Below are 20,000 nucleotides of genomic sequence, written 5' to 3'. Positions count from 1 at the left end.
CAACAGTGTGTCGTATCCATGACGACCACCTCTGCAACACACAGACCATCAACAGTGTGTCGTATCCATGACGACCACCTCTGCAACACACAGACCATCAACAGTGTGTCGTATCCATGACGACCACCTCTGCAACACACAGACATCAACAGTGTGTCGTATCCATGACGACCACCTCTGCAACACACAGACCATCAACAGTGTGTCGTATCCATGACGACCACCTCTGCAACACACAGACATCAACAGTGTGTCGTATCCATGACGACCACCTCTGCAACACACAGACAATCAACAGTGTGTCGTATCCATGACGACCACCTCTGCAACACACAGACCATCAACAGTGTGTCGTATCCATGACGACCACCTCTGCAACACACAGACCATCAACAGTGTGTCGTATCCATGACGACCACCTCTGCAACACACAGACATCAACAGTGTGTCGTATCCATGACGACCACCTCTGCAACACACAGACCATCAACAGTGTGTCGTATCCATGACGACCACCTCTGCAACACACAGACCATCAACAGTGTGTCGTATCCATGACGACCACCTCTGCAACACACAGACCATCAACAGTGTGTCGTATCCATGACGACCACCTCTGCAACACACAGACCATCAACAGTGTGTCGTATCCATGACGACCACCTCTGCAACACACAGACCATCAACAGTGTGTCGTATCCATGACGACCACCTCTGCAACACACAGACCATCAACAGTGTGTCGTATCCATGACGACCACCTCTGCAACACACAGACATCAACAGTGTGTCGTATCCATGACGACCACCTCTGCAACACACAGACCATCAACAGTGTGTCGTATCCATGACGACCACCTCTGCAACACACAGACCATCAACAGTGTGTCGTATCCATGACGACCACCTCTGCAACACACAGACCATCAACAGTGTGTCGTATCCATGACGACCACCTCTGCAACACACAGACATCAACAGTGTGTCGTATCCATGACGACCACCTCTGCAACACACAGACCATCAACAGTGTGTCGTATCCATGACGACCACCTCTGCAACACACAGACATCAACAGTGTGTCGTATCCATGACGACCACCTCTGCAACACACAGACCATCAACAGTGTGTCGTATCCATGACGACCACCTCTGCAACACACAGACATCAACAGTGTGTCGTATCCATGACGACCACCTCTGCAACACACAGACCATCAACAGTGTGTCGTATCCATGACGACCACCTCTGCAACACACAGACCATCAACAGTGTGTCGTATCCATGACGACCACCTCTGCAACACACAGACATCAACAGTGTGTCGTATCCATGACGACCACCTCTGCAACACACAGACCATCAACAGTGTGTCGTATCCATGACGACCACCTCTGCAACACACAGACCATCAACAGTGTGTCGTATCCATGACGACCACCTCTGCAACACACAGACCATCAACAGTGTGTCGTATCCATGACGACCACCTCTGCAACACACAGACCATCAACAGTGTGTCGTATCCATGACGACCACCTCTGCAACACACAGACATCAACAGTGTGTCGTATCCATGACGACCACCTCTGCAACACACAGACATCAACAGTGTGTCGTATCCATGACGACCACCTCTGCAACACACAGACCATCAACAGTGTGTCGTATCCATGACGACCACCTCTGCAACACACAGACCATCAACAGTGTGTCGTATCCATGACGACCACCTCTGCAACACACAGACCATCAACAGTGTGTCGTATCCATGACGACCACCTCTGCAACACACAGACATCAACAGTGTGTCGTATCCATGACGACCACCTCTGCAACACACAGACCATCAACAGTGTGTCGTATCCATGACGACCACCTCTGCAACACACAGACATCAACAGTGTGTCGTATCCATGACGACCACCTCTGCAACACACAGACCATCAACAGTGTGTCGTATCCATGACGACCACCTCTGCAACACACAGACCATCAACAGTGTGTCGTATCCATGACGACCACCTCTGCAACACACAGACCATCAACAGTGTGTCGTATCCATGACGACCACCTCTGCAACACACAGACCATCAACAGTGTGTCGTATCCATGACGACCACCTCTGCAACACACAGACATCAACAGTGTGTCGTATCCATGACGACCACCTCTGCAACACACAGACCATCAACAGTGTGTCGTATCCATGACGACCACCTCTGCAACACACAGACATCAACAGTGTGTCGTATCCATGACGACCACCTCTGCAACACACAGACAATCAACAGTGTGTCGTATCCATGACGACCACCTCTGCAACACACAGACCATCAACAGTGTGTCGTATCCATGACGACCACCTCTGCAACACACAGACCATCAACAGTGTGTCGTATCCATGACGACCACCTCTGCAACACACAGACATCAACAGTGTGTCGTATCCATGACGACCACCTCTGCAACACACAGACATCAACAGTGTGTCGTATCCATGACGACCACCTCTGCAACACACAGACCATCAACAGTGTGTCGTATCCATGACGACCACCTCTGCAACACACAGACCATCAACAGTGTGTCGTATCCATGACGACCACCTCTGCAACACACAGACCATCAACAGTGTGTCGTATCCATGACGACCACCTCTGCAACACACAGACATCAACAGTGTGTCGTATCCATGACGACCACCTCTGCAACACACAGACCATCAACAGTGTGTCGTATCCATGACGACCACCTCTGCAACACACAGACCATCAACAGTGTGTCGTATCCATGACGACCACCTCTGCAACACACAGACCATCAACAGTGTGTCGTATCCATGACGACCACCTCTGCAACACACAGACATCAACAGTGTGTCGTATCCATGACGACCACCTCTGCAACACACAGACCATCAACAGTGTGTCGTATCCATGACGACCACCTCTGCAACACACAGACCATCAACAGTGTGTCGTATCCATGACGACCACCTCTGCAACACACAGACCATCAACAGTGTGTCGTATCCATGACGACCACCTCTGCAACACACAGACCATCAACAGTGTGTCGTATCCATGACGACCACCTCTGCAACACACAGACCATCAACAGTGTGTCGTATCCATGACGACCACCTCTGCAACACACAGACCATCAACAGTGTGTCGTATCCATGACGACCACCTCTGCAACACACAGACATCAACAGTGTGTCGTATCCATGACGACCACCTCTGCAACACACAGACCATCAACAGTGTGTCGTATCCATGACGACCACCTCTGCAACACACAGACCATCAACAGTGTGTCGTATCCATGACGACCACCTCTGCAACACACAGACCATCAACAGTGTGTCGTATCCATGACGACCACCTCTGCAACACACAGACATCAACAGTGTGTCGTATCCATGACGACCACCTCTGCAACACACAGACCATCAACAGTGTGTCGTATCCATGACGACCACCTCTGCAACACACAGACATCAACAGTGTGTCGTATCCATGACGACCACCTCTGCAACACACAGACCATCAACAGTGTGTCGTATCCATGACGACCACCTCTGCAACACACAGACATCAACAGTGTGTCGTATCCATGACGACCACCTCTGCAACACACAGACCATCAACAGTGTGTCGTATCCATGACGACCACCTCTGCAACACACAGACCATCAACAGTGTGTCGTATCCATGACGACCACCTCTGCAACACACAGACATCAACAGTGTGTCGTATCCATGACGACCACCTCTGCAACACACAGACCATCAACAGTGTGTCGTATCCATGACGACCACCTCTGCAACACACAGACCATCAACAGTGTGTCGTATCCATGACGACCACCTCTGCAACACACAGACCATCAACAGTGTGTCGTATCCATGACGACCACCTCTGCAACACACAGACATCAACAGTGTGTCGTATCCATGACGACCACCTCTGCAACACACAGACCATCAACAGTGTGTCGTATCCATGACGACCACCTCTGCAACACACAGACCATCAACAGTGTGTCGTATCCATGACGACCACCTCTGCAACACACAGACCATCAACAGTGTGTCGTATCCATGACGACCACCTCTGCAACACACAGACATCAACAGTGTGTCGTATCCATGACGACCACCTCTGCAACACACAGACATCAACAGTGTGTCGTATCCATGACGACCACCTCTGCAACACACAGACCATCAACAGTGTGTCGTATCCATGACGACCACCTCTGCAACACACAGACCATCAACAGTGTGTCGTATCCATGACGACCACCTCTGCAACACACAGACCATCAACAGTGTGTCGTATCCATGACGACCACCTCTGCAACACACAGACCATCAACAGTGTGTCGTATCCATGACGACCACCTCTGCAACACACAGACCATCAACAGTGTGTCGTATCCATGACGACCACCTCTGCAACACACAGACATCAACAGTGTGTCGTATCCATGACGACCACCTCTGCAACACACAGACCATCAACAGTGTGTCGTATCCATGACGACCACCTCTGCAACACACAGACCATCAACAGTGTGTCGTATCCATGACGACCACCTCTGCAACACACAGACCATCAACAGTGTGTCGTATCCATGACGACCACCTCTGCAACACACAGACCATCAACAGTGTGTCGTATCCATGACGACCACCTCTGCAACACACAGACATCAACAGTGTGTCGTATCCATGACGACCACCTCTGCAACACACAGACCATCAACAGTGTGTCGTATCCATGACGACCACCTCTGCAACACACAGACCATCAACAGTGTGTCGTATCCATGACGACCACCTCTGCAACACACAGACATCAACAGTGTGTCGTATCCATGACGTATTCTTAACATTTGAAAAACAATGATTCACGTCAATAACAATGTGAACGATGGTTATTACGGTTCATAATCATAAATGTAATAATAGAGTTTATAAATATTATAAACTCTTTCATCATTATCACTTAAATGAGACTGAAATGACCTGTTTGACTCACGTTGTTGTTTTGAGTTTTAAAGGTGACGTGTTCCTGTCGCCGCGGCGACACTTCCTGGTATTGAACTGTTCTTTATCTGTGTGAAACATGCCACGGCTGGAAACACACGCTCTAATGTTCAGCTCTAATGTTCAGCTCTAAGGTTCAGCTCTAATGTTCAGCTCTAATGTTCAGCTCTAAGGTTCAGCTCTAAGGTTCAGCTCTAATGTTCAGCTCTAATGTTCAGCTCTAATGTTCAGCTCTAATGTTCAGCTCTAATGTTCAGCTCTAAGGTTCAGCTCTAAGGTTCAGCTCTGAGGTTCAGCTCTGAGGTTCAGCTCTAAGGTTCAGCTCTAATGTTCAGCTCTAATGTTCAGCTCTAAGGTTCATCTCTAAGGTTCAGCTCTAAGGTTCAGCTCTGAGGTTCAGCTCTGAGGTTCAGCTCTAAGGTTCAGCTCTAATGTTCAGCTCTAAGGTTCAGCTCTAAGGTTCAGCTCTAATGTTCAGCTCTAATGTTCAGCTCTAATGTTCAGCTCTAATGTTCAGCTCTAATGTTCAGCTCTAATGTTCAGCTCTAAGGTTCATCTCTAATGTTCATCTCTAATGTTCAGCTCTAAGGTTCAGCTCTAAAGTTCAGCTCTAAGGTTCAGCTCTAATGTTCAGCTCTAAGGTTCATCTCTAAGGTTCAGCTCTAAGGTTCAGCTCTAAGGTTCAGCTCTGAGGTTCAGCTCTAAGGTTCAGCTCTAATGTTCAGCTCTAAGGTTCAGCTCTAATGTTCAGCTCTAATGTTCAGCTCTAATGTTCAGCTCTAAGGTTCAGCTCTAATGTTCAGCTCTAAGGTTCATCTCTAATGTTCATCTCTAATGTTCAGCTCTAATGTTCAGCTCTAAGGTTCAGCTCTAAGGTTCAGCTCTAATGTTCAGCTCTAATGTTCAGCTCTAAGGTTCAGCTCTAATGTTCAGCTCTAATGTTCAGCTCTAAGGTTCATCTCTAATGTTCATCTCTAATGTTCAGCTCTAATGTTCAGCTCTAATGTTCAGCTCTAAGGTTCAGCTCAAAGGTTCATCTCTAATGTTCAGCTCTAATGTTCAGCTCTAAGGTTCATCTCTAATGTTCAGCTCTAAGGTTCGGCTCTAAGGTTCAGCTCTAAGGTTCAGCTCTAAGGTTCAGCTCTAATGTTCAGCTCTAATGTTCAGCTCTAAGGTTCAGCTCTAAGGTTCAGCTCTAAGGTTCATCTCTAATGTTCAGCTCTAAGGTTCATCTCTAATGTTCAGCTCTAAGGTTCAGCTCTAAGGTTCATCTCTAAGGTTCAGCTCTAAGGTTCAGCTCTAAGGTTCATCTCTAATGTTCAGCTCTAATGTCCATCTCTAATGTTCAGCTCTAAGGTTCAGCTCTAAGGTTCATCTCTAAGGTTCAGCTCTAAGGTTCAGCTCTAAGGTTCATCTCTAAGGTTCATCTCTAATGTTCAGCTCTAATGTCCATCTCTAAGGTTCAGCTCTAATGTTCAGCTCTAAGGTTCAGCTCTAAGGTTCATCTCTAAGGTTCAGCTCTAATGTTCAGCTCTAATGTCCATCTCTAAGGTTCAGCTCTAATGTTCAGCTCTAAGGTTCAGCTCTAAGGTTCATCTCTAAGGTTCAGCTCTAAGGTTCATCTCTAAGGTTCAGCTCTAAGGTTCATCTCTAAGGTTCAGCTCTAATGTTCAGCTCTAATGTCCATCTCTAAGGTTCAGCTCTAAGGCTCAGCTCTAAGGTTCATCTCAAAGGTTCAGCTCTAATGTTCAGCTCTAAGGTTCAGCTCTAAGGTTCAGCTCTAAGGTTCAGCTCAAAGGTTCAGCTCTAAGGTTCATCTCTAATGTTCAGCTCTAAGGTTCAGCTCTAAGGTTCATCTCTAAGGTTCAGCTCTAAGGTTCATCTCTAATGTTCAGCTCTAATGTCCATCTCTAAGGTTCATCTCTAATGTTCAGCTCTAAGGTTCAGCTCTAAGGTTCAGCTCTAAGGTTCATCTCTAAGGTTCAGCTCTAAGGTTCATCACTAAGGTTCAGCTCTAATGTTCAGCTCTAATGTCCATCTCTAAGGTTCAGCTCTAAGGTTCAGCTCTAAGGCTCAGCTCTAAGGTTCATCTCAAAGGTTCAGCTCTAATGTTCAGCTCTAAGGTTCAGCTCTAAGGTTCAGCTCTAAGGTTCAGCTCTAAGGTTCAGCTCTAGGTTCAGCTCTAATGTTCAGCTCTAATGTTCAGCTCTAAGGTTCAGCTCTAATGTTCAGCTCTAATGTTCAGCTCTAATGTTCAGCTCTAAGGTTCAGCTCTAGGTTCAGCTCTAATGTTCAGCTCTAATGTTCAGCTCTAATTTTCAGCTCTAATGTTCAGCTCTAATGTTCAGCTCTAAGGTTCATCTCTAAGGTTCAGCTCTAAGGTTCATCTCTAATGTTCAGCTCTAATGTCCATCTCTAAGGTTCAGCTCTACGGTTCATCTCTAAGGTTCAGCTCTAAGGTTCAGCTCTAAGGTTCATCTCTAAGGTTCATCTCTAATGTTCAGCTCTAATGTCCATCTCTAAGGTTCAGCTCTAAGGTTCAGCTCTAATGTCCATCTCTAAGGTTCAGCTCAAAGGTTCAGCTCTAAGGTTCAGCTCTAAGGTTCAGCTCTAAGGTTCATCTCTAATGTTCAGCTCTAAGGTTCAGCTCTAAGGTTCATCTCTAATGTTCAGCTCTAAGGTTCAGCTCTAAGGTTCAGCTCTAATGTTCATCTCTAATGTTCATCTCTAATGTTCAGCTCTAAGGTTCAGCTCTAAGGTTCAGCTCTAAGGTTCAGCTCTAAGGTTCATCTCTAAGGTTCATCTCTAATGTTCAGCTCTAATGTCCAGCTCTAATGTCCATCTCTAAGGTTCAGCTCTAAGGTTCAGCTCTAAGGTTCATCTCTAATGTTCAGCTCTAAGGTTCAGCTCTAAGGTTCAGCTCTAAGGTTCATCTCTAATGTTCATCTCTAATGTTCAGCTCTAAGGTTCAGCTCTAAGGTTCAGCTCTAAGGTTCAGCTCTAAGGTTCATCTCTAAGGTTCATCTCTAATGTTCAGCTCTAATGTCCATCTCTAAGGTTCAGCTCTAAGGTTCAGCTCTAAGGTTCATCTCTAATGTTCAGCTCTAATGTCCATCTCTAAGGTTCAGCTCTAATGTTCAGCTCTAAGGTTCAGCTCTAAGGTTCATCTCTAAGGTTCAGCTCTAATGTTCAGCTCTAATGTCCATCTCTAAGGTTCAGCTCTAAGGTTCAGCTCTAAGGTTCATCTCTAAGGTTCAGCTCTAAGGTTCATCTCTAAGGTTCAGCTCTAATGTTCAGCTCTAATGTCCATCTCTAAGGTTCAGCTCTAAGGCTCAGCTCTAAGGTTCATCTCAAAGGTTCAGCTCTAATGTTCAGCTCTAAGGTTCAGCTCTAAGGTTCAGCTCTAAGGTTCAGCTCTAAGGTTCAGCTCTGAGGTTCAGCTCTAATGTTCAGCTCTAAGGTTCAGCTCTAATGTTCAGCTCTAATGTTCAGCTCTAAGGTTCAGCTCTAATGTTCAGCTCTAATGTTCAGCTCTAATGTTCAGCTCTAAGGTTCAGCTCTAGGTTCAGCTCTAATGTTCAGCTCTAATGTTCAGCTCTAATGTTCAGCTCTAAGGTTCATCTCTAAGGTTCAGCTCTAAGGTTCATCTCTAATGTTCAGCTCTAATGTCCATCTCTAAGGTTCAGCTCTAAGGTTCATCTCTAAGGTTCATCTCTAATGTTCAGCTCTAATGTCCATCTCTAAGGTTCAGCTCAAAGGTTCAGCTCTAAGGTTCAGCTCTAAGGTTCATCTCTAATGTTCAGCTCTAAGGTTCAGCTCTAAGGTTCAGCTCTAAGGTTCATCTCAAAGGTTCAGCTCTAATGTTCAGCTCTAATGTTCAGCTCTAAGGTTCAGCTCTAAGGTTCAGCTCTAATGTTCAGCTCTAATGTTCAGCTCTAATGTTCAGCTCTAAGGTTCAGCTCTAATGTTCAGCTCAAAGGTTCAGCTCTAAGGTTCAGCTCTAAGGTTCAGCTCTAATGTTCAGCTCTAATGTTCAGCTCTAATGTTCAGCTCTAATGTTCAGCTCTGATGTTCAGCTCTAATGTTCAGCTCTAAGGTTCAGCTCTAAGGTTCATCTCTAATGTTCAGCTCTAATGTCCATCTCTACGGTTCATCTCTACGGTTCATCTCTAAGGTTCAGCTCTAAGGTTCATCTCTAAGGTTCAGCTCTAATGTTCAGCTCTAATGTCCATCTCTAAGGTTCAGCTCTAAGGTTCAGCTCTAAGGTTCATCTCTAAGGTTCAGCTCTAAGGTTCATCTCTAAGGTTCAGCTCTAATGTTCAGCTCTAATGTCCATCTCTAAGGTTCAGCTCTAAGGCTCAGCTCTAAGGTTCATCTCAAAGGTTCAGCTCTAATGTTCAGCTCTAAGGTTCAGCTCTAAGGTTCAGCTCTAAGGTTCAGCTCTAAGGTTCAGCTCTGAGGTTCAGCTCTAATGTTCAGCTCTAAGGTTCAGCTCTAATGTTCAGCTCTAATGTTCAGCTCTAAGGTTCAGCTCTAATGTTCAGCTCTAATGTTCAGCTCTAATGTTCAGCTCTAAGGTTCAGCTCTAGGTTCAGCTCTAATGTTCAGCTCTAATGTTCAGCTCTAATGTTCAGCTCTAAGGTTCATCTCTAAGGTTCAGCTCTAAGGTTCATCTCTAATGTTCAGCTCTAATGTCCATCTCTAAGGTTCAGCTCTAAGGTTCATCTCTAAGGTTCATCTCTAATGTTCAGCTCTAATGTCCATCTCTAAGGTTCAGCTCAAAGGTTCAGCTCTAAGGTTCAGCTCTAAGGTTCATCTCTAATGTTCAGCTCTAAGGTTCAGCTCTAAGGTTCAGCTCTAAGGTTCATCTCAAAGGTTCAGCTCTAATGTTCAGCTCTAATGTTCAGCTCTAAGGTTCAGCTCTAAGGTTCAGCTCTAATGTTCAGCTCTAATGTTCAGCTCTAATGTTCAGCTCTAAGGTTCAGCTCTAATGTTCAGCTCTAATGTTCAGCTCTAATGTTCAGCTCTGATGTTCAGCTCTAATGTTCAGCTCTAATGTTCAGCTCTAAGGTTCATCTCTAATGTTCAGCTCTAATGTCCATCTCTACGGTTCATCTCTACGGTTCATCTCTAAGGTTCAGCTCTAAGGTTCAGCTCTAAGGTTCAGCTCTAAGGTTCAGCTCTAATGTTCAGCTCTAAGGTTCAGCTCTAAGGTTCAGCTCTAAGGTTCATCTCTAAGGTTCAGCTCTAAGGTTCATCTCAAAGGTTCAGCTCTAATGTTCAGCTCTAATGTTCAGCTCTAAGGTTCAGCTCTAAGGTTCAGCTCTAGGTTCAGCTCTAAGGTTCAGCTCTAAGGTTCAGCTCTAATGTTCAGCTCTAAGGTTCAGCTCTAATGTTCAGCTCTAGGTTCAGCTCTAATGTTCAGCTCTAATGTTCAGCTCTAATGTTCAGCTCTAATGTTCAGCTCTAAGGTTCAGCTCTAATGTTCAGCTCTAATGTTCAGCTCAAGGTTCAGCTCTAATGTTCAGCTCTAATGTTCAGCTCTAATGTTCAGCTCTAATGTTCAGCTCTAATGTTCAGCTCTAATGTTCAGCTCAAGGTTCAGCTCTAATGTTCAGCTCTAATGTTCAGCTCTAATGTTCAGCTCTAATGTTCAGCTCTAATGTTCAGCTCTAATGTTCAGCTCAAGGTTCAGCTCTAAGGTTCAGCTCTAATGTTCAGCTCTAATGTTCAGCTCTAAGGTTCAGCTCTAATGTTCAGCTCTAAGGTTGTGAACAGAATGAAATAAATAATAAATGTGTGTTTTTATTTTATTGATTGTTTTATTGGCATTTCATTTTGCCCTGTGTTTGTTTGTTTGTTTGTTTGTTTGTGGATTAATGAAGTGAAAGTAAAAGTTTATACCGAAATGTAAACAAAGCCCTCCAGCTTTAATTTTCACCTGTCACTTTCACCTGTCGCAGACACATCGTGATCATAACTTCTGAAGCATGAAAAGCGGTCGAGACAGGAAACATTAGACTTCAGCAGGAAACAAGGCGTTCATGTCATGGGCGGAGCCAAGGAATATATATATATATATATATAGAGCTATATATATAATAATTAAAACTAGATAAAAACTTAATTGAGACAAGACCAAGACTTATTCAAGGAATTTTGACTGAAAAAGGAAAATCATGGATAAATATGAACCTTTTATTAGGCCCGAGCGCCACAAGCTGCGAGAGGCCTATTAATCTCTTAAGGCCGTGCGAAGCGCGGCTGCGAAAGTGCGCACGTAGTGCGCACGAAATCGAGCGCGAAACGCTCTTAACACTCACTAACGCACTCCTTCACTCATGCACGCCCCGTGCATACTAATTAGTAGTAGGAAAATGGAACATTACCGTTGTAAACGGCCGAAGCCCGTGCAAAAGTGCGCACTAAACGAGCACTTTAAATTGAGATGACGACCGCGAAGCGAAGCGGTCGTCATCCCCATATAAAGCACTCATTTGCGCTAAGTAGCTCACGAACACGTTCCATCTCTTGCATGTTCCGTGCATATAAACATGTAATGCAACAATTGAACATTATTACTGTATAGAGGGCCAAAAACACAAAGTGGGCGGAGCCCACTCAAAATTATCGAAAGTACCCGTCAGTGACCAGGGACCCACACCATGAGGTAGGAAAGCGCGAGCGCTTTCCGAAAATGTATAGTTTATGATATTTGAAAAATGGGAAACATTGTTTTCGCATCGGAATATTATTCTTCTTCTTCTTCTTCTCGGGACCAACCCCCCTATTTTTCACCCAGTGAACATTGACGAAAAGTCACAAAAACTTGCACACCTCTAAAAATCGTGCCTCTCTACATTCTGGCTATTTCCCTTTTCTAAAATAAAAAAAATTGGCGCGTCAGCGCCCCCAAATGTACCAAAAATGCATTGAGAGATGGGAAATGACCCAAAAAAAATCTGATCGTAGAATCATGAAATTTGGCGCAGAGGTAGATGGTGACAAGAGAAGTAAAAAATATTATTACGGCAACGCCGTCCGCCCAACCAAATGTCGGCCATATTGCTTCAAAAATGGCTAAACATGACTTCGGAGTTTTTCCAAACGTTGTACTTTTACGAACTCCTCCCAGGGCGTTGGCTCTAAAAAGCTGAAATTTGGTGAAAATGCTACTGAGGAGTGGGACATCAAAAGTTATCCAAATTACATTGACCCTGTCACAGTCTCTGTGCGGCGAAGCCGCAAACTGTAGCTAGAATTTCAGAAATCTCCCAAATTTAACATTTCTGCCGTTTGCGCAGATAAAGTCCGAATTGCGTCAAATTAGAATCAGTTGTTAAACTCTTTGCCCTAAACCTACTTGAAGTGAAATAAATTAATTTGGCGCCACAGCGCCCCCTACAGATTTTATATGGAGGTTAAATGTTTAATTTTGCGAAATTATATGAAATTTGATAAACAACTCAATTTTAGCATCCCCATCAAAAAAGTCAATGAGACCCATGTCATAATTGTTATGGCGTTGCCGTAGCGATGACCAAAACCTCCCATGTTATTCCAATGGGGAAATCGCCAGAACATGTTTACACTTTAGACTTTCACAAACTCCTCCCCCTCAGGGCTTTTGCCCTATTAACCTGAAATCTGGTGAGACTCATCTTCAGGACCATCAAAAGTTATCCACATTTTTATTCAAAGAGTCACGGTCTCTGTGCGGCAAAGCTGCATTAATATAATAATATTAATAATAATATTATTATTATGAGTTAGTCGATATTGTGATATCGATACTTTGTCGTGTTCTTCATGAGACACGTCTAATGCCACACTCTGGAATATTACAGTCAGGATCATTTCCATGGAAACGAGCCGCAGGTTCTTGTGTTTGTGCAACAACAACATTCAAACTGCTTTGATTTCAGTCATTTTTGTCTCAAAAATAAAGTTACGTACTGGGGCTTTAATGCATTATTATAACACGTGACACTTGTATTCAGTGCGACAAAAGTTCAAACAAGTTCAAACAAGTGAAGCGCGTGTGAAGTGCGTCTTACACGCGTGTGAAGTGCGTCTTACACGCGTGTGAAGTGCGTCTTACACGCGTGTGAAGTGCGTCTTACACGCGTGTGAAGTGCGTCTTACACGCGTGTGAAGTGCGTCTTACCGCGTTGAGCGCCGACGTGAAGTGCAACACGGTGATCGTCACGGCCACGGTCTGGAGCAGCACCGCGGCGAGCAGCAGCGGCCCGAGCCGCGGCCCGGAGCTCGTCATCGCGGCCCGGAGCGCACCGTGCCCGCGTCTGGAGCTCCGTGTGCGGCCACGTCTGCCTGTGGAGCCTCAGGAGCCTCAGGAGCCTCAAGAGCCACAGGAGCCTCAGGAGCCTCAGGAGCCTCAAGAGCCGGGCTGAAGTGCGCAGCAGGAACAAAGGCTCACGGGAGAAAGCCCCTGGACCTGAGCAAGGGCACGAGCGGGGGCGGGGCTGTGTGCGCTCCGGTGTGTTAAAGGTGGAGCTGCGCCATGAGGGCCCCACCGTGAGGGTAGCGCTCAGGGGCCTGATACTGTGAGGGTTCTAGTGCGCTCTGTGTCTAATAAAGCGTCTCAAAGCGTCTCTAAAGCGTCTCTAAAGCGTCTCTAAAGCGTCTCTAAAGCGTCTCTAAAGCGTCCCGGCGCGTGTGGATTGTTCCGTGGCCACTGTTAAAACACTGATAGGCCGGGGCCCGGGGCCCGGGGCCATAGTTTATTGTGAGTCTTATCAATGGGAGGATCTGAAAACAGACCTGGACCAGGGTCTGGACTAGAGTCACTCACAGGTCACTCAAAGGTCACTCACAGGCCACTCAAAGGTCACTCACGGGTCACTCAAAGGTCACTCACAGGTCACTCAAAGGTCACTCACAGGTCACTCACGGGTCACTCACAGGTCACTCAAAGGTCACTCACAGGTCACTCACGGTTACAGTGTAAAGATGCAGTGTGTAACTTTCCAGAGCGATCCTGATCATCACGTTCACATTAGAGTCTCATGTTTGAGTTCAGTTTTATCTGTGTTTTCTCACTCTGACCTCGAGTCTCACGACAGTCTGAATATCACCATGGAAACGACACTATCTACACCAAACACTTGTTTTTATCACAATGTGTTTGTCCAGTGTTTGTCTAAACTAGGACTAAACCAGGTCTAAACCAGGACTAAACCAGGTCTAAACCAGGGCTAAACCAGGACTAAACCAGGTCTAAACCAGGACTAAACCAGGACTAAACCAGGTCTAAACCAGGTCTAAACCAGGGCTAAACCAGGACTAAACCAGGACTAAACCAGGTCTAAACCTGGTCTGAATAAGGACCAAACCAGGTCTAAACCAGGACTAAACCAGGACTAAACCAGGTCTAAACCAGGACTAAACCAGGTCTAAACCAGGGCTAAACCAGGACTAAACCAGGACTAAACCAGGTCTAAACTTGGTCTGAATAAGGACCAAACCAGGTCTAAACCAGGACTAAACCAGGACTAAACCAGGTCTAAACCTGGTCTGAATAAGGACCAAACCAGGTCTAAACCAGGACTAAAGCAGGACTAAACCAGGGCTAAACCAGGGCTAAACCAGGACTAAACCAGGTCTAAACCAGGACTAAACCAGGACTAAACCAGGTCTAAACCAGGACTAAAGCAGGACTAAACCAGGACTAAACCAGGACTAAACCAGGACTAAACCAGGACTAAACCAGGTCTAAACCTGGTCTGAATAAGGACTAAACCAGGTCTAAACCAGGTCTAAACCAGGTCTAAACCAGGTCTAAACCAGGACTAAACCAGGACTAAACCAGGTCTAAACCAGGTCTAAACCTGGTCTGAATAAGGACTAAACCAGGTCTAGTGTAAGTCATATACACTGATTGCAAACACATGTAAAAAGGCGGACACACATTTGTTGCACAAAGAGTCATGAACTGAACAGTGTTGAAGTAAAAGTAATTAGTTTCATATTACAGTTACTCCAAATATAATACACAACTTAATCAAAGCAACATTTAGAAATGTTTAGGAAATCAGAACTCTAATGTAGATCTGCCTTCACTGCAGTACTGCTGTAGTACTATGTGACTGCAGTACTGCTGTAGTACTATGTGACTGCAGTACTGCTGTAGTACTATGTGACTGCAGTACTGCTGTAGTACTATGTGACTGCAGTACTGCTGTAGTACTATGTGACTGCAGTACTGCTGTAGTACTATGTGACTGCAGTACTGCTGTAGTACTATGTGACTGCAGTACTGCTGTAGCACTATGTGACTGCAGTACTGCTGTCGTACTATGTGACTGCAGTACTGCTGTAGTACTATGTGACTGCAGTACTGCTGTAGTACTATGTGACTGCAGTACTGCTGTAGCACTATGTGACTGCAGTACTGCTGTCGTACTATGTGACTGCAGTACTGCTGTAGTACTATGTGACTGCAGTACTGCTGTAGTACTATGTGACTGCAGTACTGCTGTAGTACTATGTGACTGCAGTACTGCTGTAGTACTATGTGACTGCAGTACTGCTGTAGTACTATGTGACTGCAGTACTGCTGTAGTACTATGTGACTGCAGTACTGCTGTAGTACTATGTGACTGCAGTACTGCTGTAGTACTATGTGACTGCAGTACTGCTGTCGTACTATGTGACTGCAGTACTGCTGTAGTACTATGTGACTGCAGTACTGCTGTCGTACTATGTGACTGCAGTACTGCTGTAGTACTATGTGACTGCAGTACTGCTGTAGTACTATGTGACTGCAGTACTGCTGTAGTATTCTGTCACTGCAGTACTTTAGCTGTAGTACTCTGTCACTGCATTACTTTTCCTGTAGTATTCTGTCACTGCAGTACTGATGTAGTATTCTGCCACTGCAGTACTTTAGCTGTAGTACTCTGTCACTGCAGTACTTTTGCTGTAGTATTCTGTCACTGCAGTACTTTAGCTGTAGCACTCTGTCACTGCAGTACTTCAGCTGTAGTACTCTGTCACTGCAGTACTGATGTAGTATTCTGTCACTGCAGTACTTCAGCTGTAGTACTCTGTCACTGCAGTACTTTAGCTGTAGTATTCTGTCACTGCAGTACTTTTGCTGTAGTCCTCTGTCACTGCAGTACTTTTGCTGTAGTATTCTGTCACTGCAGTACTTTAGCTGTAGTATTCTGTCACTGCAGTACTTTTGCTGTAGTCCTCTGTCACTGCAGTACTTCAGCTGTAGTACTCTGTCACTGCAGTACTTTAGCTGTAGTCCTCTGCCACTGCAGTACTTTTGCTGTAGTATTCTGTCACTGCAGTACTTTTGCTGTAGTATTCTGTCACTGCAGTACTTTTGCTGTAGTCCTCTGTCACTGCAGTACTTCAGCTGTAGTCCTCTGTCACTGCAGTACTTTAGCTGTAGTCCTCTGTCACTGCAGTACTTTAGCTGTAGTCCTCTGTCACTGCAGTACTTTTGCTGTAGTCCTCTGTCACTGCAGTACTTTAGCTGTAGTCCTCTGTCACTGCAGTACTTTTGCTGTAGTCCTCTGTCACTGCAGTACTTTAGCTGTAGTCCTCTGTCACTGCAGTACTTTTGCTGTAGTCCTCTGTCACTGCAGTACTTTTGCTGTAGTCCTCTGTCACTGCAGTACTTTTGCTGTAGTCCTCTGTCACTGCAGTACTTCATCTGTAGTCCTCTGTCACTGCAGTACTTTGTCACTGCAGTACTTCAGCTGTAGTACTCTGTCACTGCAGTACTTTGTCACTGCAGTACTTCAGCTGTAGTACTCTGTTTTGTCCGAGCCGTTCTTGGCCCAGTCGGCGGCTCACATCTGGGCCCAATCACGGGGCGCGGGGTTCGATTCCCGAGGGGCCCCGAGCTGCTCCGGTTTCACTTTGCTGGGGGTCCGAACGCTCGCATCAGTTACAGCACTTTTATGAACACTGACCGGGGGGTAAAGAGCGAGCACGGGACATTCAGAGACTCAAGAGACGTGAGACGAGTTTGAGACAGGAACCGGGGACGAGAGAGGGGACGGACATGCAGCAAACGAAAGGCGAAGCAAGTTATTTGTAAAACAAAATTAGTCCTGACTCTGGCACCAGCAGGAGGCCGGTCCATGTTTAGTCCTGACTCTAGCACCTGCAGGAGGCCGGTCCATGTTTAGTCCTGACTCTGACACCAGCAGGAGGCCGGTCCATGTTTAGTCCTGACTCTGGCACCAGCAGGAGGCCGGTCCATGTTTAGTCCTGACTCTGGCACCAGCAGGAGGCCGGTCCATGTTTAGTCCTGACTCTAGCACCTGCAGGAGGCCGGTCCATGTTTAGTCCTGACTCTGGCACCAGCAGGAGGCCGGTCCATGTTTAGTCCTGACTCTGGCACCAGCAGGAGGCCGGTCCATGTTTAGTCCTGACTCTGGCACCAGCAGGAGGCCGGTCCATGTTTAGTCCTGACTCTGGACACCAGCAGGAGGCCGGTCCATGACCTAACGGCAGCATGTAGAGGTTGAACAGAAGGGGTCCCAGGACTGACCCTTGGGGAACCCCACAGGTCAGGGGCATGTGGTCTGAGACACAAAGTACTTTCTGTCTTCCAGATAGGACCTTAACCAGTTTAGGGCAGTGCCAGTGATGCCCACCCAGTCCTCTAGTCTCTGTAAGAGGATCCCATGATCGACAGTGTCAAAAGCAGCACTCAGATCTAACAGAATTAAGACTGAGGCTTTGCCTGTGTCAGTGTTCAGGAGGATGTCTCCTCTGAACAGCTGCAGGACCAGCCGGTGGTTTGGGAAAAACAGACATGTCAAAGACACAGAAATGATCAGACAGAGCAACATCCACCACATTGATGTGTGTGGCCACTCTGCAGTGGGTGGAGCCACTCTGCAGTGGGTGGGGCCACTCTGCAGTGGGTGGAGCCACTCTGCAGTGGGTGGAGCCACTCTGCAGTGGGTGGGGCCACTCTGCTGTGGGTGGAGCCACTCTGCAGTGGGTGGGGCCACTCTGCTGTGGGTGGGACCACTCTGCAGTGGGTGGGGCCACTCTGCAGTGCGTGGGGCCACTCTGCAGTGGCTGGGGCCACTCTGCTGTGGGTGGGGCCACTCTGCTGTGAGTGGGGCCACTCTGCTGTGGGTAGAACCACTCTGCTGTGGGTGGAGCCACTCTGCTGTGGGTGGAGCCACTCTGCAGTGGGTGGGGCCACTCTGCAGTGGGTGGGGCCACTCTGCTGTGGGTGGGGCCTCTCTGCTATGGGTGGGGCCTCTCTGCTGTGGGTGGGGCCTCTCTGCTGTGGGTGTGGCCTCTCACATGCTGAGTAAGACTGAAGGTTTCAAGGACAGCATCAAACTCTTGAGCGTTTCTGTCACAAATATTCTCCACATGAACATTGAAATCACCTGTAATGACCAAACCATCAAAGTCTGTGCAACTGAAACGTCTCAGTAAAATCATCAATCAAACGTTGTCAGTGCTGGGGAGGCTTGTGTAAAACAATGAAGAGAATGAGACTGTTTTAGCTCCATTTTAAAGGAGACATACTCAAATGATGAAAACACTCCAAAGGACTGTGGGTAATTATTTCATCTCTGAAGATTGCACAGACTCCACCCCCTTTTTTGTTGGGGCCTTATGTATTCACAAGGAATATGAATCAAATGTCTCAGATTGGGCCTGACTCGCATTTTGTTTTCCCATCTGTGTGATGCGTCTAAAGAAACAGCAGTAGGAGGAGCCTGATTTGATCAAACATTCAAGATGGCAGAAAACCCCTAGGGGAGGGTGGAGATGGGGAGGAGAGTGAGGAATCTGTAGTGGGAGTAGATGTTGCAGGAGGGACCCAGGGCTGGTCTGAGGGCAGGGGCGATGACGGGCCTGTCACAGATGGGTCCAAGGCCTTTGATGAAGACCCTATGGGGAACGAATCCTGCACTGGCCGCGGTGAAGATCGTTCCTTTGCTGGAGGCGGTGGAGGTGGTGCTGAGGGTGGAGCAGGAATTCTTCCCTCGTTCCTCTTCTCTAACTATCTGCTCAGGATGCTCTGCACCCTCACTCCACCTCTGCACCCTCACTCCACCCTCACTCCACCTCTGCACCCTCACTCCACCTCTGCACCCTCACTCCACCTCTGCACCCTCACTCCACCTCTGCACCCTCACTCCACCCTCACTCCACCTCTGCACCCTCACTCCACCCTCACTCCACCTCTGCACCCTCACTCCACCCTCACTCCGCCTCTGCACCCTCACTCCACCCTCACTCCGCCTCTGCATATGTGGGGGCCATGGGACCAGGGACCAAGTTTGATGTGAGGCTTAAAAACAGCTGGAGGTTTGTCCTGGTCTGGACTTGTTTAGTTCTGATTCATGTGAAAAATGATCTTTACAGAAGTCGACTTTATTCAACACATTTTAAACCAAATAGAGATAAATCTGTGTTTGAGATTAAACCAGGACTAAACCAAGTCTAAACCAGGACTAAACCAAGTCTAAACCAGGACAAGTTTGAACAGATCGATCCTGGTTTAGACCTGGTTCATTAATTAATTATTATCATTATTAATATGTATTAATATTATTAATAATAGTAAATTCCTGTTGCAGCTTTATGAAGTGAAAGAGACGAACAGTGAGTCACTGTTGTTTTTAATTAAAGATGACGGATTCAATGTTTATACTAGAGAGGAGAGAGGAGAGAGGGAGGAGAGAGAGAGGAGAGAGGGAGGAGAGAGAGAGGAGAGAGGGAGGAGAGAGAGAGAGGAGAGAGAGAGGAGAGAGAGGAGAGAGAGAGGAGAGAGAGAGAGGAGAGAGGGAGGAGAGAGAGAGAGGAGAGAGAGGAGAGAGAGGAGAGAGAGGAGAGAGAGAGGAGAGAGAGAGGAGAGAGAGAGAGAGAGGAGAGAGAGAGAGAGGAGAGAGAGAGGAGAGAGAGGAGAGAGAGAGGAGAGA

General features: G+C 46.6%; 1 protein-coding gene across 1 annotated transcript in view; it reads right to left on the bottom strand.

Annotated features, from left to right (window-relative positions):
* The window catches only part of tnfsf10 (TNF superfamily member 10), a 22,000-nt gene extending 8,613 nt beyond the window's left edge, over nt 1-13,387 (bottom strand). Inside the window, exon 1 of the mRNA XM_072451255.1 lies at nt 13,229-13,387. Coding sequence (XP_072307356.1) covers nt 13,229-13,336 — 108 coding nt within the window. The 5' untranslated portion in view covers nt 13,337-13,387. The remainder of the gene's footprint in view (nt 1-13,228) is intronic.
* Nucleotides 13,388-20,000: the final 6,613 nt, after the last annotated feature.

The sequence above is a fragment of the Eucyclogobius newberryi genome, unplaced genomic scaffold (assembly GCF_026437365.1).
Source record: "Eucyclogobius newberryi isolate DKJ021-1_F unplaced genomic scaffold, fEucNew1.0.hap1 SCAF_18, whole genome shotgun sequence".
Classification (NCBI taxonomy): Eukaryota; Metazoa; Chordata; class Actinopteri; order Gobiiformes; family Gobiidae; genus Eucyclogobius; species Eucyclogobius newberryi.
This window is presented reverse-complemented; position numbering and strand designations above follow the sequence as displayed.